The following is a 16,551-nucleotide window of genomic DNA, read 5'->3' as shown; positions in this document are numbered from 1 at the left end:
ACCATTCTGGCCACAGGAGCAGTCCTTCAGTGATCTAGGAGCCAAGTGCAAAGGGTCCCGACATGAGGAAGTCATTCAGTGTCAGAAAAAGGCCTTATCTGAGCTTCGTGCACGAATTAAAGAACTTGAGAAGGCCAGCTTGTCAAGTAAGTTTCCTCCTGCCTAGTCACCCCTCTGTGCTGAGAACCATGGGCCCCAGACTTGAGGGTTCACTTTAGGGACTAACCAATTTGCCAGGGCCACCATCTTCTATCCCCATCATTTCATAACTAAAAAAACATAGTTATAAAAAAAAGATGGGCAGGAAAAAAATAGATGTGTAGGCATGAGCTCAGAGTCAAGAGCAGGCCTTGATATTAAATAAACAGGATTTCATGAAAAACTCAGAACCTTGTCCTTCTTTTTCTTATTTCACTGTGGCCCAGTGGAAACTTTTTCATAGACGCATGCTGTGCAAGGACCAACCTTGGGGAACTTCCCAGGATAAATACCCTGTTTAGAGGGAATAGGGCTTTCAAGAAACCAAGCTTGCTGCTGGGTGGAGCCCTGGGCTAGGACACAGAAGCCTGGGTTCAAGTCCATCCTCACACCTGTGGCCGAAGGTTCCCCCTCAGTGCCCCCGCCCTGGGAGGCTGCAGCCTCATATGAGCTGTGTGGCCTTGGACAAGTCATTTCACCTCTCTGGGCCTCGATGCCTCACCTGCCAAGGGAGGATGGTGAGCTAATTAGTACTGGCCTGTTGTAAGTGTCCAGTAAATAGCAGCTGTGACTTTTACATGCAGTAACTTCTTCCTGAGCCTTTCTTTTGAGTGTAAATTATTTCTTTTATAGATCACAAGGACCACATGGATGAATCATTTCTAGACTTAAAGACCCTCGGGATGGAAAAAAATGTTCGGAAAATATTGGATGCAAAACCTGACTTGCCAACTTTTTCAAGAGTAGAGATCCGAACGGTAACCAAAGAAACTTTGTCTCTGCATTGACTGACACGTGGGGAGGGTGGGCATGAGGACAGACACGAGCCGTGTGCCCTGGCACCACTGTATACATCATTGGTTCGAGGCCAGGTCCTCCCTGATGGGCTAACACCTGTATGGACTGGTTGGTGCCTGGCCGTACCAGTGATCCAATGTTTGAATAGAAAGGCGGCTTCCCATCGTGTACAGCATGATATAACATTGCACTGATGCTGGCCCGGACAATCTCTGGGCCCTCCTTTTCACATCACATGTTGTATTCTGCAGAAAAGATTCAACAAGCTAATGTACAACAGTATGTCATGAGCTTGCCTAACATTTGCTTTTTGCTATAAACTGAAAAACATGAACACATAAAGGGCAGCCAAAGGGAGCCATGATGATTAAGAAGACACAAGTTCTAGAATCAGAGACCTGTGTCCTAATCCCAGCTCTGCAAGCTCTGTGACCTTGGGCAGGCTCCTAACCTTTCTGGGACTTCAATTTCCCAGCTGTAAAATGATGATGGAAAAATTAAAGGAGATCATTATGTAAAGTGCTTATCCCAGTGCCTAGCTCATAGCGAGCACTTTAATAGATGATAGTTATTATTGTCAAACAGTATTTAAAGAGTATTATCCAAGAAAACCTTCCTTTCTTAGGGAGCATAGTTTGTGTTTTCCAGGATTTTCAGAAGTAATTTGATTGTTAGGTTGAAGGTGCCCTGTATCCTAAATGGATGTTTGATCGGGTGTTTGACTGAAACATGACAATGGACAGCTCAGGTCAGCGTGGCTTGCTGTGGCAGCTGGTCTAAACCAGGTTTGGGAAAACATAATAAAGCCATCCTATCTGTACCAGCATTTTCTCCTACAATTTTTCTAGACATTTGCTCACACGTCTAGAGGTGTGAGTCTTCAGAAACGTGTTGGTCTTCCTGATAAAATCGAACCTTCCTTCTCTGAGGTTGGGAGTAGAGGGACCGTCTCCAGGTGGGGAGCTCAGCTGGATCTCACGTCCTGATGGTCCTGCTTCCAAGATTGACCTTCCCCTTGGCAACAAGCCCTCATCCCACCACTGACACCACAGAGCAGGAAACCTCCCAACTCTCAATCCTCCAAGGTTGGCAGTAATTAAAGGAAAGAGCAGGAGGAAGAATAGCTGACATCTGTGAACTGCTTACTGTGTGCCAGGCGTTGAGCTCAGCCGGCTCCATGCCTTATGTCATTGAACGATCGTAGCAGCCTTGTGTCATAGTTACTATTATTGTCCCCATTTAACAGATAAGAAAAAGCAAGGCTTCAGGAGGTCAAGTACCTCACCCAAGGTCACAGAATAATGATTGAAGACACACCAGGGGTGTGTCCCTGGTGGTGTGTCTGCTAGCCTGCAGAGACTGGGTGGGGACTGTGTGCTTGGATCCTGTAGCCCAGGCTCTTCCTTAGTGACCCTCCCCTCAGGAAAAGAGGGGGCGTCTGGAGAGGTACAGAGGAAGCAGCTCAGGGTAGCTGAAGACACTGAGCAGCATCTCAGGTTCTTTTTGCAGCAGATCTGCCCGGTTTATTGTCATCTTCAGATACCCTCTTTTATTCTCATCTCCATAGATACATAGACAAATATGTCCACTCTTATCTATCACAGTCACTTTGGGGGCCATTATAGTTTTTTAGTTGTTTTGTTTTTAAGCTCAGAGGTTTTCAGGGTAGTGCCAACAAATGCTAGGGCTAAGAGATGCTCATGGCAAGCATTAAAAGCCAATTTATTTTTTAAGGAGGCTTATTAGGGTTATTTGTAGTCGTTCAGATCGGGTAACCTATTCAGACTGGTGGCCATTCCATGCAGTCATTTGGGCTTCCAGCAGCCAGCTGGCTGGTTGGGGTCTTAGGGAGATGCAGCTGCAAACACTATCTGCATTGTCTCTGGAAAGGGTCTGAAGTGATGCCCACCCACCAGGTTCCAGAGCTAGGAGAAGGTTGGGCCAAATTTTGTGAGGGTATGGTTTCTGCTGCACAGAAATGAGATTCCTTTAATAAAAAGGAGGGAGGCTATTTTCCACTTAACCTTCATTCGTTCATTCCACAAACATGCCCACTATGCACCACTCGGTGCCAGGTGCCATGCTGGGCACAAGGAGGGAGATAGTGAGCAAAAGCCGCATGGTCCCCATTTTTCTGGAGCTTGTCTTCTCAACATCAGCGGTACTGATTTTTTGAGCCAGGTAACTCTTTGTTTGGGAGACTGCCCTATGCATCGTGGGGTGTTTAGCAGCATCCTTGTCCTCTACCCACTAGACGCCAGCAGCAATTATGACAACCACAAATGTGTCCAGGCATTGCTAAATGTCCTGGAGGGGGTAGGGTGGCCAGAGTCACCCCCGGTTGAGAACCACTGGCCTAAAGGGAAGACAGGCGAGACGGTGGCCAAAGAACGGCACAAGTGATGCATCATTTCAAAGGCAGTCGTGCTCTGAAGGGGTAGGAACACAGTCATAAAGAAAGCAGTTCACAGAGTCAGAATGGATTTAAAACCAACTCTCTTGGCGTGGACATATATACACACACACGCTACCAAAGGTAAAATAGATAGCTCGTGGGAAGCAGCTGCATCACACAGGGAGAGCAGGTCGGTGCTGTGTGTCTACCTAGAGGGGTGGGATAGGGAGGGTGGGAGGGAGACGCAAGAGGCAGGGGATATGGGGATATATGGATACGTATAGCTGATTCACTTTTTGATACAGCAGAAACGAACATACACCATTGTATAGCAATTATACTCCAATAAAGATGATATAAAAAATCAACTCTCTCAAATTATTCTTTAGTATCTTTCCAGTTCTTCCATTATTCTTTGGGTTATTCTTCTGGATGTAGAAAATCATAATGGAATGCCAAGAGAGTTTTTCTTCTTTTTTTTTATTTCAGCCTCAAAATGGCCTTTCCAGCCCAGGGTCCATCATGGTCTCTGAGAAGTTAAGGAAAATGGATGTGGCTGAGGCTTTAGATCTTAGTGAAAAGCTGGTAGGTATACCCAGCATCAGTCCCCTCCTGTCCAAACCTGCGTGCCCTGCAGATAGTTTAAACATCAACTCCACATACATTTTAGTTGTTACAGTAGCTCCACGAGACCCATCTCCTATCCCAGCATGGGCTGGAAATTGCAGAGCCCAATTCCTTGGGAGACTGGGTAGTAAGAATGAATGTTTATGTCTGTTGTCATTCCCCCTCCCCACTTCCCCCCAATTCTCAAAAAGGCATAGTGTAAATGGATGCGGGGGAAAATGAAAGTCGTACTAGAAACCCCAAATGCACTCATTTGCAAAGCATGTGTTTCTTCTCTGCAACTGCAGAAAATGAATGAAACAGAATTAGACGTTTGCCTCCTCAAAGGGGCCACCAGCGGTCTTGGGCCAGGCCTCTTACCTGCGAAATGCTTTCTCGTAGTACATGGACATGAGCAACACCCTCGGGACTTTGATGAACATCAAAGGTATGTCAGGTCACGTGTCCATGAAACACCTCTCCCCAAAAGAGAGGGAGAGAGTCTACCAGCTTCGACAAAGAGACCTGTACCTGGTGTTTGATAAGATCACCCTACTCAAGAACCAGCTGCAGAGGAAAGAGGAGCTTTTGAGACGATACGAGAAGGACATTGAACAGCTCAAATATGGCCCATGTCTCCGGCAAAAGGCCCAGGCCTCCATTCTCCAGGCTAAACCTCGGTGCAGCTGCAGACCCGTAGGGACCAGGACAAGAGGACAGAGGCCTGGGTGTGGAGGGGGGAGGCGGGATGGTGACTCAGGGCCTGATGGACCCAAGTCTCTGGGCAAGAAAGCAGCAGTTAGAGTACCCTACTGTTAAGGAATAAGGTGCACCTTTTATAAATGTGTCTGATGTTTCACCATGTGTGTGCTTTTCATAATTCCATCCTATTTTCAGTAGTATCCGTTCCCCCACCCTCTCTGGAAAATTGGGAGGGGCTGGTAGCATAACCTGTGCCCCCTTCATGCTGCACATCCACAGCCAATGGGCTATTTATTCTGCCCTCTAGTCCCCACATCTTCAGCCTTCCCCCCACTTGTAAGGAAACCGCGAAGCCAGGCATATATGGAAGTGTTCTGAGGATCTCCCAGGTCAGGAGCATTGGTGGTGAGTGAGAAAGATGAGGAGAAAAGAGACTTTGTCTCTCCTGTGTGCTCAGGCAGAGCAAAGTGTCGGTTCAGATGTACCAGTCACAGGTGGCAAAGCTGAAGGACGACATCTGCAAAGAGGCCAAAGAAAAGGCGCTGCTGAAGGAGGCCCTGGCGCACATGGAAGAGCGGCTGCACCAGGAGAAGAGGGTCACCAGGGCGATCAGGCAGCAGAAGGTGAGAGGTCCCTGCTCGGAGCAGAGCCTCTGAGGCTGCCCCTCAGCTCCCTTTAGAAACAGCCAACTGAGGTCCCAGTGGGATCCAGGCAGCACAGAATGCATTCGCTCATTGCAAAGGAAGGTGGCAGAATAGCTTTAGCGTTAGGCAGACTTAGGTTTAGACTCTTGTTCTGCCATTTACTGTGTGACTTCAGGCAGCTTTTTTTTTTAACATCTTTATTGGAGTATAATTGCTTTACAGTGTGGTGTTCGTTTCTGCTGTATAACAAAGTGAATCAGCTATATGCATACGTATATCCTCACATCCCTCCCTCTTGTGTCTCCCTCCCACCCTCCTTATCCCACCCCTCTAGATGGTCGCAAAGCACTGAGCTGATCTCCCTGTGCCATGCGGCTGCTATCTGTTTTACCTTTGGTAGTGTATATATGTCCATGCCACTCTCTCACTTCGTCCCAGCTTGCCCTTCCCCCTCCCCATGTCCTCAAGTCCATTCTCTACATCTGTGTCTTTATTCCTGGCTGCCCCTAGGTTCATCAGAACATTCTTTTTTTTTTTTTTTTTAGATTCCATATATATGTGTTAGCTTAACCTCTCTGAGACTCATAGTCTAGCTTGCCTCTATTTTTTTTAACTTTCTTTTTTTAAATTTAATTTTTATTTTATATTGGAGTATAGTTGATTTACAGTGTTGTGTTAGTTTCACGTGTACAGCAAAGTGACTCAGTTATACATATACATATATCTATTCTTTTTCAGATTCTTTTCCCATATAAGTTATTACAGAATATTGAGTAGGGTTCCCTGTGCTATACAGTAGGGCCTTGTTGATTACATATTTTATATATAATACTGTGTATATGTTAAACCCAAACTCCTAATTTATCCCTCCCCACCACATTTCCACTTTGGTAACCATAAGTTTGTTTTCAAAGTCTGTGAGTCTGTTTCTGTTTTGTAAATAAGCTCATTTGTATCATTTTTTTTAGATTCCACATATAAGTGATATCATATGATATTTGTCTTTGTCTGACCTACTTCACATAGTATAGTCTTTAGGTCCATCCATGTTGCTGCAAATGGCATTACTTCACTCTTTTTTATGGCTGAGTAGTATTCCACTGTATATTTGTACCACATCTTCTTTATCCACTCCTCCATCGACATTTACGCTGCTTCCATGTCCTGGCTGTTGTGAACAGTGCTTTCTGAGACTCATAGTCTAGCTCATCTGTATTTTTTTAACTTTTGATAATTCGTGTATTTTATCTTGTTTTTTCTATCCAGATAACTATTTTTTCTACCAGTTTTATTGAGACATAAGTGACACACAGCACTGTACTGAGCTTAAGGGTGTCCAGCATCATGATCTGACTTCCCTGCCTCCTGAAATGATGACCACAATCAGTTGAGTGAACAGCCCGAGTGTTTTTAAAGGCGGCGCTTCTGATTTTCATTGTTCTGCCAGGTGCCAGGGATACACCGAGGAATAAGCTCTCTGAGAATAAAGATTTGGGTTTGCTCTTCTGAGTAGCCAGAATAGTACTCCAGTCTTTCTGACTTGGGGCTGTGTATTTGTACACGCATGCTTGCGTGTATGTGTGTACATGTGAGTATGTGCTGTGTGTTTGCATGTGTGTGTATTTGCATGTGTGTGTTTGTTGCCTGCATGGGCTCTAAGGAGGCCAAGGTCATAGAAGGGTGCCCTTCTCCTCAACCAGGAGGTGATGGCCAGATAGTTCCTTGCAGAAGCCTGCCCTCCATCCTGCGAACCTTCCAGGCAACAGGTTTCCAGACAGCAGGCTCTCTGACTTAGAGCCCTAGAAATGAAAAGTGGCTGTCCTGCTCTGAGGGAGCCTGGATGCGGTGTTTCCAGTGCTCACCACTGTGAATTAAACATCACAGGCCTTAGTCTGCATGTGTCATGGGGCTGCCTCAGGCAGAGGACAGTTTCCTTTCACACCAAGCAATGCCAGGGAGAGCTGGGCCAGTGACAGAGTTGTGACTTTCCCTTTGATGTGCCCTCTGGAGAGCTCACCCCTCCCCGAAATGCCCCCCCCCCGCCCACAGAGCTTGGCAGACTAGGCCCCAAAGCAGAGACACCAGACCACAGAATGGGACAGAGAAGGGCCCAAAAAAAGCCATTGTCATGTACTGAAAACCTGAGGATTTACATAATCAGGCTTCACATGCATTATTCATGGGCTGCCTCATTCATACACAATGCAAGGGACATGCCAGCCTGTTTGTCAGGAAGAAAACAATAATACATTTTAAAGTTTTGCTGGATCCTAAAGGGCACTTGTATACATCTGTCTTGGCATCCATTCCTTCCAGGGAGTAGATCTTCGTTGTCTTTAAGCAGAAATGAACAGAAAGTAGAATTCCTCTTTCTAAGTTTTACACTTAGTATTTTCACAAGGAGCCTTAGTTTTTTAGCCTCCTGTATAAAACTTTGAAACTCTTCACCCGTTCACAGAGGTGGCAAGGTTGAAGCACTGAGATGAAATTACACATCTTAAGCTTCAGAATTGCCCCCCCCCAAAAAAAATGGAGTTTGTAGTTTTAATGTTTGATCATCTCTTCACCAAGCAGACCTTTCAAGAATCAAAAGTCCTATATCCACACTAATATCTCTGGCTGTGAAAATGAGACTTGGTATAAGATGCTGGGCCTTCACAGCGAACTGGGCCTGTGGCTCTGTCCATGTGGCAGAGGGACGGGAACCGCTGCCCAGGCCGTGCTCACTCGAATCCACTTCCCACATCACCCAAGAAGCCGGCAGTGTCTCTCAGAGTTCAGAGGCCAGATTTGGAGTCAAACAAATAGGGGTCAAGCCCCACCACTGCCCCGAATGACCCTGAGTAAGTGGCTTGACCTCTGTATCGCAGGTTCCTCAACAAAAGCAACCAAAACTGTTAGCAAGGGGCCTACTCCGTGGGGCAGTGGGAGGGTTAAATGGCAAAATGCCTGCAGTGCCTGGCACATCACAAGCCCCGTTTCTAAGGGTGAAGAATAGGCAGCTCATGGATGGGTGGGGATTCCTCTATTTCTTTCAGGGAGCTTCCTGCCAGCTGACGCCTTCCCCGGTCCTCCCAAAGCCGCCAGCTCTTATGGGACGCGCTCTTCTCTTTGGTGAATACGACTAGGCCACGGCCAAGAAAGGACCCAGATACCTTTTGTGAATGGGCTAAGGCTGGGATTTTCAAGAGGAAATTTTTAAATACACAGAAGTTGCCACTTGGGAAGCACGCAAGCCCTTTCTTAGGGCTTGAAGTGGAAGAAAGGCTGAAGGGCACCGGCTGCTTCTGGCAGGAGAAGCCGCTCAGCTCTCCTGCCAATCAAATCTCCAGCCAATCAAGTCCTGGCTAGGGGGCGTGACCACCGCTTTGCCTTGTGGTCTCAGCCAGGAAAAGCCCCTAACCTTCCCTCTGCTTAATTAGCTCAGATCCCTCTTCTTTAAGATGAGAATAAAAATGGCACCTAGCTCGTAGCCTTCCCAATGGGAGCTTGTATACAAAAGCCTTAGCACATAGGACCACAAAGCATTCACCCTCTCCTACCATCGTCATTATCCTCACTATTCTCTTTAACTCACTATCTTCCAAGATTTCCTTGGGCCCAGGTATTCTCAAGATTCTGGCTTCCTCCGTGCCACTTCTGTGTTTTGTTTGTTTGTTTGTTTGTTTTTGCGGTACGCAGGCCTCTCACTGTTGTGGCCTCTCCCGTTGTGGAGCACAGGCTCCAGACGCGCAGGCTCAGCGGCCATGGCTCACGGGCCCAGCCGCTCTGCGGCATGTGGCATCCTCCTGGACCGGGACACGAACCCTGCGTCGGCAGGCGGACTCTCAACCTCTGCTCCACCAGGGAAGCCCCACAATTGGTAGATGTTGTGTAGGAGGAGCGTGGGATGGGAGGGGCTTGGGGTGGTGCTCTTCCGCCCACAATGATGAAGTAGAACCATGTGGCCAGGCCTATGCAGCATACGGATAGAAGAAGGCTAAAGAAAAAGACCCTCCCGCACCCCCTTCATCACATCCCAGTGTGTTCAGTAAAGTTCAGGAAAAGCAGGTGCACAGGGGCCAGGCTCTGCCCTTCAGTGCCCAGTTGCCCACTGACGGAACTTAATCCAGGAAGGAATTTTGCAGCAATGTTCAAACTGGGGTTCCCTGGAGCCTTTGGGTGCCATGGAAAGGTGTGACTCTCAAAGCACACACACCTTTCTCCCGCCAGAGAAGCTCTCCATTATCTTATACCCCAAGTTCCTCATGGGATTTTGCTTGGATATACGGTTCTGCCAAAAAAAAGGCGGGGGATGGGGTGGGAGAGAAGAAGGCTGTTGGTTTAAAACTAACCCCTGCTTTATAATGTCTGGGAATTTGGATAGTGATTGTCTCAACTGAGTTTGTGATAAATACTGAGTGGCTGCAGGCTCGAGGCCTTCTCCACGGAAAATGCCTGGAGGGCAACTGTCAGTTCAATACGGGCCCATCAGCCTTCACAGACAGTCCTCTGAGGGTAGAGTTAGCATCCTTCTGGGAGAATGGAAGAGTCTTGTAAGCACCTATGCCCTGTCCCAAAAGACAGCCTTATTTCCTCCCTGAGTTTTGTGACTACCCGGTAGGGTTGCCAGATTTAGGGGAAAACAAACAAACCAAAAACACGATGCCCAGTTAAATTTTAATTTCAGATAAACAACAAAAGCTATTCAGTATAAATGTCCTAAATATTACACGGGGCATATTCACACTCACAAATTTGTTGGCTTCATTCTGGAATTCAGATTTAACTGGGCATCTTGTATTTTATCTGGCAACCCCTCCAACATTTACTGAGCACCAACTAGACACCAAGCAGGGAGGTTCTGAAGCAGGTGTCGCAAGATGGCAGCCCACAGATATGTTCCATTTGGCTCATGGGATTTTTTTTTGAAGTTACATTTCAAAATAGGGCAGTTTCCTGGAATACTCTGGATTTCCAGCTTCTCTGGGAAACTTGGAAGATCTGGCGACCCTAGGCCCACAGACCCACAAGCCACCATCACAAGCCTCCATCTTCCAGGCCCCTTAGAAAGGCGCTGGGCTCGTGTGTTTGCTGCTGTCCACCACCACCCCAGCTCACTTCACCCACTTCTTTTACTTTCCTGGCCGCTGTAGGAATCAGGTTGGTGACCCCAGTGGATGCTCAGGGCTCTAGGAGAATGTCTCCTTCCTGACACCACTGCACATTCACCTGCGGAGTGTCAGTCTGCAAGGGAGACCCCAGTTCCCTCTCACTTTTGTGTCTCCAGTGCCTAGGGGATGCTCTTTCTTTGACGAGCTGCCCCTGAGGTGCAGGGTCTTGAGCAGATCAGGGTCAGCAATAGTAATCAAACCCCAGGGGAGCGGCAAGCTCCAGGTTTTCAGTGATGCTGGCTTCCCAACAGGCCCCTGTAGTCCCTGCCAGGGAGGTTAGCCACTGGGGCTTTCAACATTTCCACTGGGTGGAAAGCCACTGGACATCTACAGCCTCTTCCACTGATCTAGGAGGCTCTGCTTCCAGCTAAAGCAGATCTGTCCTCCAAGAAGAATACAGTATCCTTCGTAGCCTTCTTGGTTGACCACCTCCTTCTCTGCTGGAATCTGGAACAGAGATTCCCTAAAAGGTGCAGCAGGACAGTGTAGCGTTGCCCCAAAGCCACACCCCCTTCTGCAGACCTCTATCCTCACCTCCTCACCTAGGAAGGCTCAACATTCCATCCAAATGGGTAGCATCTGAAAGTTGAGAAAAATCCATTTTTCTCTGATGCAAAAGGCAAAGAAGAACATACGCTAAATTTTGTCAATATTCTTTCTGTGTTAAAGAGACAAATGTTTGGAGAGCTGATGAAGAACTCAAAGATGCAGAACTCACATTTCCAGGTGAGCCAGAAGAGAGAAGAGAGAAAACCCTAGAACGTCAACAGGAAGCCCAGTTGACAGTTATCCCACATCTATTATGTACTGAGCATTTGGCATGTGCCGGGCACAGAGCCAAACTCTCGACGTGCAGTATCTCTTTTAAGCTTCACAACAACCCTATGGGGTGGGTGTTGTTATTATACCCAATTTACAGATGAGGTGTCTGAGGCTCAGAGACTTTCTTTGTCCAGAGCCACACAGCTCAGTAGGAGAGCTGGGAATCAGTGCAGATCTGACACCCAGGTGAGTGCTAGCTTTTCTTCCTTTAGGTTATAAACCTCCAGGTAATAAACCTGATACACTTCCAATGGCATTTCTCTTAAATTTCAAGGAAGCATCCTCTAGAATTCTCTTCAAAGTTGAGAATTAAGACTATGAAATCTTGAACATGTTGAAACATTGCCATTGACAAATCAGCCCTGGAACTGGAATTAAGCCAGTCCACGTTCCCACTTTGCAGACAGTAGAGGCGAGCTCTCAGGAAGCTAGAAAGCCAAACACATTTTGGTTGAATATGAGAGAGGAGACATTCAAGTTTGATAAAAGGCCACAGTCATGCTGAGGCAACCAAATTATCATGGGAAGAAACGAAGATATTCTAGGTGAGGGATATATTTGAAAAATAGAAGCTTCTCAACCAGCATCCTTGTGCAAAGACCAGAAGGTGGTTACTCCCCAGAGCAGGATGTTAAGAGGATAGAGAGCATCCTGAGGGCCCCACTTGATCTGAGACGTTTGCCACCCTGCAAAGTGGAAACGACTGGAAGTTTGTTACTTATTCACTCACATATATGACTGAGCTGGGAGGAGGCAGAAACTGCCCTACATCTAGGTTTTGTCTGAGGACCACCTGCGGATGTGAAATGGCAGAGGAGATATTGGGATGGGCCCCGGATGTTGTGGGAACATTGTGCTTCTCTGAGATGTGAGACGCCCTGGAACTTCACGCTGCCTCTGGCTTTAACAGAAGCGGGGCAGATGGTGCTTCGGCTAAGAGCAAAGAGCCAGCTTCCCATTCTCCCTGCCCTCCAGCCTGAGCTTAGAAGTTTGGTGTCTAGGATCTCCTCAGTACAGAAAGGTTTCCTCCAGGTTCCTTGCCAAGTGTACCTTGGGCGACTCCTTCCCCAAGAGTGGGCCTTGGGCTTCCCTGGTGGCGCAGTGGTTGAGAGTCCGCCTGCCGATGCAGGGGACACGGGTTCTTGCCCCGGTCTGGGAAGATCCCACATGCCGCGGAGCGGCTGGGCCTGTGAGCCATGGCCACTGAGCCTGCGCGTCCGGAGCCTGTGCTCCGCAACGGGAGAGGCCACAACACTGAGAGGCCCGCGTACCGCAAAAAATTAAAAAGGGGGGGAGGGGGCTTTTTTAAGGATATAGGGGTGAGTGCCTCATAAAAACTGGGAGCTGAAAGAGAGCCTGGCCTCGAAATAGAACTGGTAAGCCATCAGATCTCAGGCATCATCTCTTTTACACACACACAAGCATGCGCACACGCACACACAGGCCGTATCTCCTCTCTGTGTCTCTGTGTGGCTCCCCTGATCTCTGCTCTCTCCAGTCATGTGACAGGAAGGAATGACCTCATGGTCCCCCAGTTCAAAAGACCAGCCCAGGAAGCAAGTGGCATCTTAGAGCCCATAACCCCAAATCCTGGGATTGACCATCTTAAAAGCCCAGCCCGTGCCAAGTGCCCGATCAGCTATGACCAGGGACAGAGTTACACACATGGCTGCCTGGATCCAGGAGTAGTGCTCAGAAAAGGGTGAGACAGACCCCCTAGAGTATGCTGCATTTTACCCTCCTAAGACATCAGAGACATAAGGCATTCAATTCAGTAACAGCTTTTCGAGAGAAAGTCCATCCCAATGAAATTGCCTATAATCAGAAACTGCTGGTTCAAAAAGAGATGCAAATGTCAGAAGAAAACATTATCTGTGTATCTGGAAGAGTGTACACCAAAATGTGAATAAGGTTACCTGTGGGTAGTGTGATAATGGTGGATCATTTTTCCTTCATTTTGCTCACGTCTATGTGTGTATATAAATATTTTTTACAACAAAGATTTTATTTTGAGTAAAAAAAAAATGCCATTTGAGAAATATTTGGGGATCTCCCTACAATTATAGAGTTTGGGCATTTGTTGCTCTTGCTTGTTGTAGGTTGGAGCCAGAAAAGGCACCCCAAAGATGGACCAAGGAAGGGAGATGCTGAAGAGAGAAATGTCCAGCAAATCCAGCCAGAGCCTTCTGTTTTCTAAACCTGGTGGAAGGAACTAGAAACGTCGTCCCGCTGGGCCTCGCGTGATCCTCCGTGAGTCAGTGTAACTCTTCTGCGTCAAACTACTAAGATGCTTTGTTAGGACATTAAAGGTTGCTACCCTAGTGTGTTGCTTCCTAGACTGGTATTTTGCACAATACTGTATTTTGGAGTGTGTGAGGAGAGGGGTTCTTTTCACAGATATTATGAATGTAAATATACGCAGGCATATGAAGAATAAGTTTGAAATTCAGACTCCTAGGCCTGGTAGATGCAATTATGTGTTTGGGTAGTGACAAACCCAAATGTCACACCTCCAAGGAGCTCTGAGAAGCCCGCAGTGGAGAAAACCCAGGGCGTGTACTGGGGCCACAGGACAGAATGGTAACCTCAGGGCTGTTGGGGCCATGGTATAGTGCATTTATATCTGAATTTATTATAATAAGTGTGAACAGCAACCAGTTTTATCGCTTCCATAACAGTGAGTCATGTTTATAGGGCGCTCTGCGGTGTTCAAAACACTTCTCGTCTAATCCTCTCTCAAGCCCTGGGAGGTAAATAGCATTATGTTCCCCATTTTACAAATGAGGAAGCTGAGGCCCAGAGAGGTTAAATGGCCCGCCTAAAGTCACACAGCTAGTAAATTCAAGAATTGGGTCTGGAACCCAGGTTTCTAACTCCGTCTCACGCTGCCCATTCTGCCGCACCAAGACAGCCCAGTAGGTCAAGTCCCAGGCCATCAGGACAGACCAAGTACCCAGTCATCAAAGAACACACACTGCCCAGGTGGACACACCCCTTTCCCGTGGTGTTTGAAGAGACCCTCATTTTTGCCTTCTCTCCAGCCATCTGTTCTCTCCCTGCCTTTCTTGTATGGCCAGAGACCACCAAACAAAACAGGAGGAAGAGCCAGAAGCCATGAATATCATTTATTTTTTATTTTTAAAAAGGCACAATAAAAGTATTTTGATATTTTAAAACCAAATGCATTCTTTATACTGATTAAAACTAGAAGGAAATGGGAAAAATGATTGGCATGATCTTCCACTAAAGGTACTTCTTACACAGTGAGAAGGGGGAGCATCACCTGACCTTAAAAATAATCTTGAAAATCCCAGCAGTTTTCCATAAAGAACATATTACTTATACTGTACCATATCCCCAAAATCCAAAACAGCAATCTCCAGCACCAGAAAAGATCACTTGGTCAGGCAGTAGTTAAGTAGCTGGCTCATGTTTGGAAGCCAAATTGTGTGGGGAAAAAAATACTTTGGTTGAATACAAATATTTGAATTTGCATAAGTTAAATGTAATGCCTATGTGACTCCACTGTATTTGAGGTCTTTCAAAGGACGTGTTAATCTTTATCATATCAACATTGCAACCCACAATGGCAATGTCCTTTCTTCACTCCTTGAACTAGATGGTTCTTTAGGTGTCTCCTCAGCCACACACCCCTTTCTCTGAGAATGCACATTCCCCAACCAGGTTTACCCTACCTACTGCTGCTCTCTTGGCCACACCTGACTGGCTGATCAGTAGATAGTCTACCCAAGCCAGACCAATCAGGTTTCTCTTCTAACCCAAGCTGGGCCAATCAGCACCTGTGCCCTTGATATTTGGAAGTGGGACACGGAGTTACCACACAGGTCATTAATGGCCCGGAGCTGAAAGTCTTGATGCAGTTCCCAGCTGGGGTGGCCATTTCTCCCACTGTGTTTGGAGAAACAAAGCCAGTCTTAGAAAGAGATGGCCAGGATAGATAAGCAACAGGTAGAGACAAGAAACCAAGCCCCAGGGAATTCCCTGGCAGTCCACCCTGCGCTTTCACTGCCAAGGACCTGGACTCAATCCCTGATCAGGGAGCTAGGATCCCACAAGCCACACCGTGTGGCAAAAAAAAAAAGAAGAAGAAACCAAGACGACCCCCAGAGAGACAGTGCAGCAGACACTACAAGCCCCTTAGTCATTGCCTCCCTCTACTGTATAAGCAGCACGCGAAATGCCCTCATTTCCCAGCCTCCCTTGCAGCTAGACCTGGCTGTGTTGTTCAGTTCTGGCCAGTGACATGCAGGTGAAGGCCCTGGGCAGGGCTTCCCTTCTGGAATTAAAGGCAAGGCTTTGCTAGGAGAAAGTTTTTCTCTTTGTCCCCTTGCCTTGTCTCCTTTTCCTCTCCTGGAGCTCGGTCTTGGAGCTGGAACAGCCATGTTGGGGATCACCAGGTAACAAGCCAGAGACCAAAGCCCACCTCAAAGGACAGTGGAGTGGAAAGACATGAAAAGCCTGGGTGGGAGCCTAGTGGCATCACTGTGCTCTGCACTGTACCTGAACTGCCTACCTCTGTACATCCTGTTGTAGAAATACATAAATCTTTTCAGTTTCAGCCACTGTAGTCAGATGTACCTGTTTGTGCTGTGGAGGAGACCACTCAAACGTTAGTGACTTAAAATGGCAACTATTATTTCTCATGATTCCATGAGTCAAGCTGGCCACTTGTACTGGTCTGGTTGGTTTGGCTGGGGCTAGTTTAGGGTGGCTTCGTGTACATGCCTGCCTGGTCATTGCCAGGCAAGCTGGGTTAGGACAGTGGTTCTCAACTGGGGGCGATTTTGCCACCCAGGGGGCATTTGGCAATGTCTGGACACACTTTGGTTGTTAAACTGGGGTGGGGGTGATCCTATCATCTAGGGGTAGAGGCCAGGGATGCTGCTAAACACCCTGCAGTGCACAGAACAGCTGCCCACAACCAAGACTTATTTGATCCAATATGTCAATAGTACCGAGAATGAGAAACCCTGGTCTAGAAAGGCCTCAGCTGGGACGTCGGATTCTGCCTGGTGTGGTCCCTCATCACCCAGCAGGCCAGACCAGGCCACGTGTGGTGGGTACAGGTTTCCAAGAGCAAGAGGAGAGAGAAAGCCCCAAAGCACACTTTTCAAGTCTCCACCTGCCATGTGTTTGCCAACATCTCATCAGACAAAGCAAGCCACATGGCTAGAGTTCATTTGGGAGGGGCTCCAAATTTTTACCATCTACC

General features: G+C 47.4%; 1 protein-coding gene across 1 annotated transcript in view; it reads left to right on the top strand.

Annotated features, from left to right (window-relative positions):
• Positions 1–13,534, top strand: part of LOC309797585 (forkhead-associated domain-containing protein 1-like) — a gene marked incomplete at both ends in the record, with an annotated part of 87,959 nt that extends 74,425 nt beyond the window's left edge. The window contains 6 exons of the mRNA XM_082646078.1: positions 23–146; positions 832–956; positions 3,881–3,976; positions 4,400–4,620; positions 5,157–5,322; positions 13,418–13,534. Coding sequence (XP_082502204.1) covers positions 23–146; positions 832–956; positions 3,881–3,976; positions 4,400–4,620; positions 5,157–5,322; positions 13,418–13,534 — 849 coding nt within the window. The remainder of the gene's footprint in view (positions 1–22; positions 147–831; positions 957–3,880; positions 3,977–4,399; positions 4,621–5,156; positions 5,323–13,417) is intronic.
• Positions 13,535–16,551: the final 3,017 nt, after the last annotated feature.

This window comes from Mesoplodon mirus (genome assembly GCF_964341445.2).
Source record: "Mesoplodon mirus genome assembly, contig: HAP1_SCAFFOLD_759, whole genome shotgun sequence".
NCBI classification, from domain to species: domain Eukaryota; kingdom Metazoa; phylum Chordata; class Mammalia; order Artiodactyla; family Ziphiidae; genus Mesoplodon; species Mesoplodon mirus.
The sequence above is the reverse complement of the archived record's forward strand: the minus strand, read 5'-3'. Positions and strand labels throughout refer to the sequence as shown.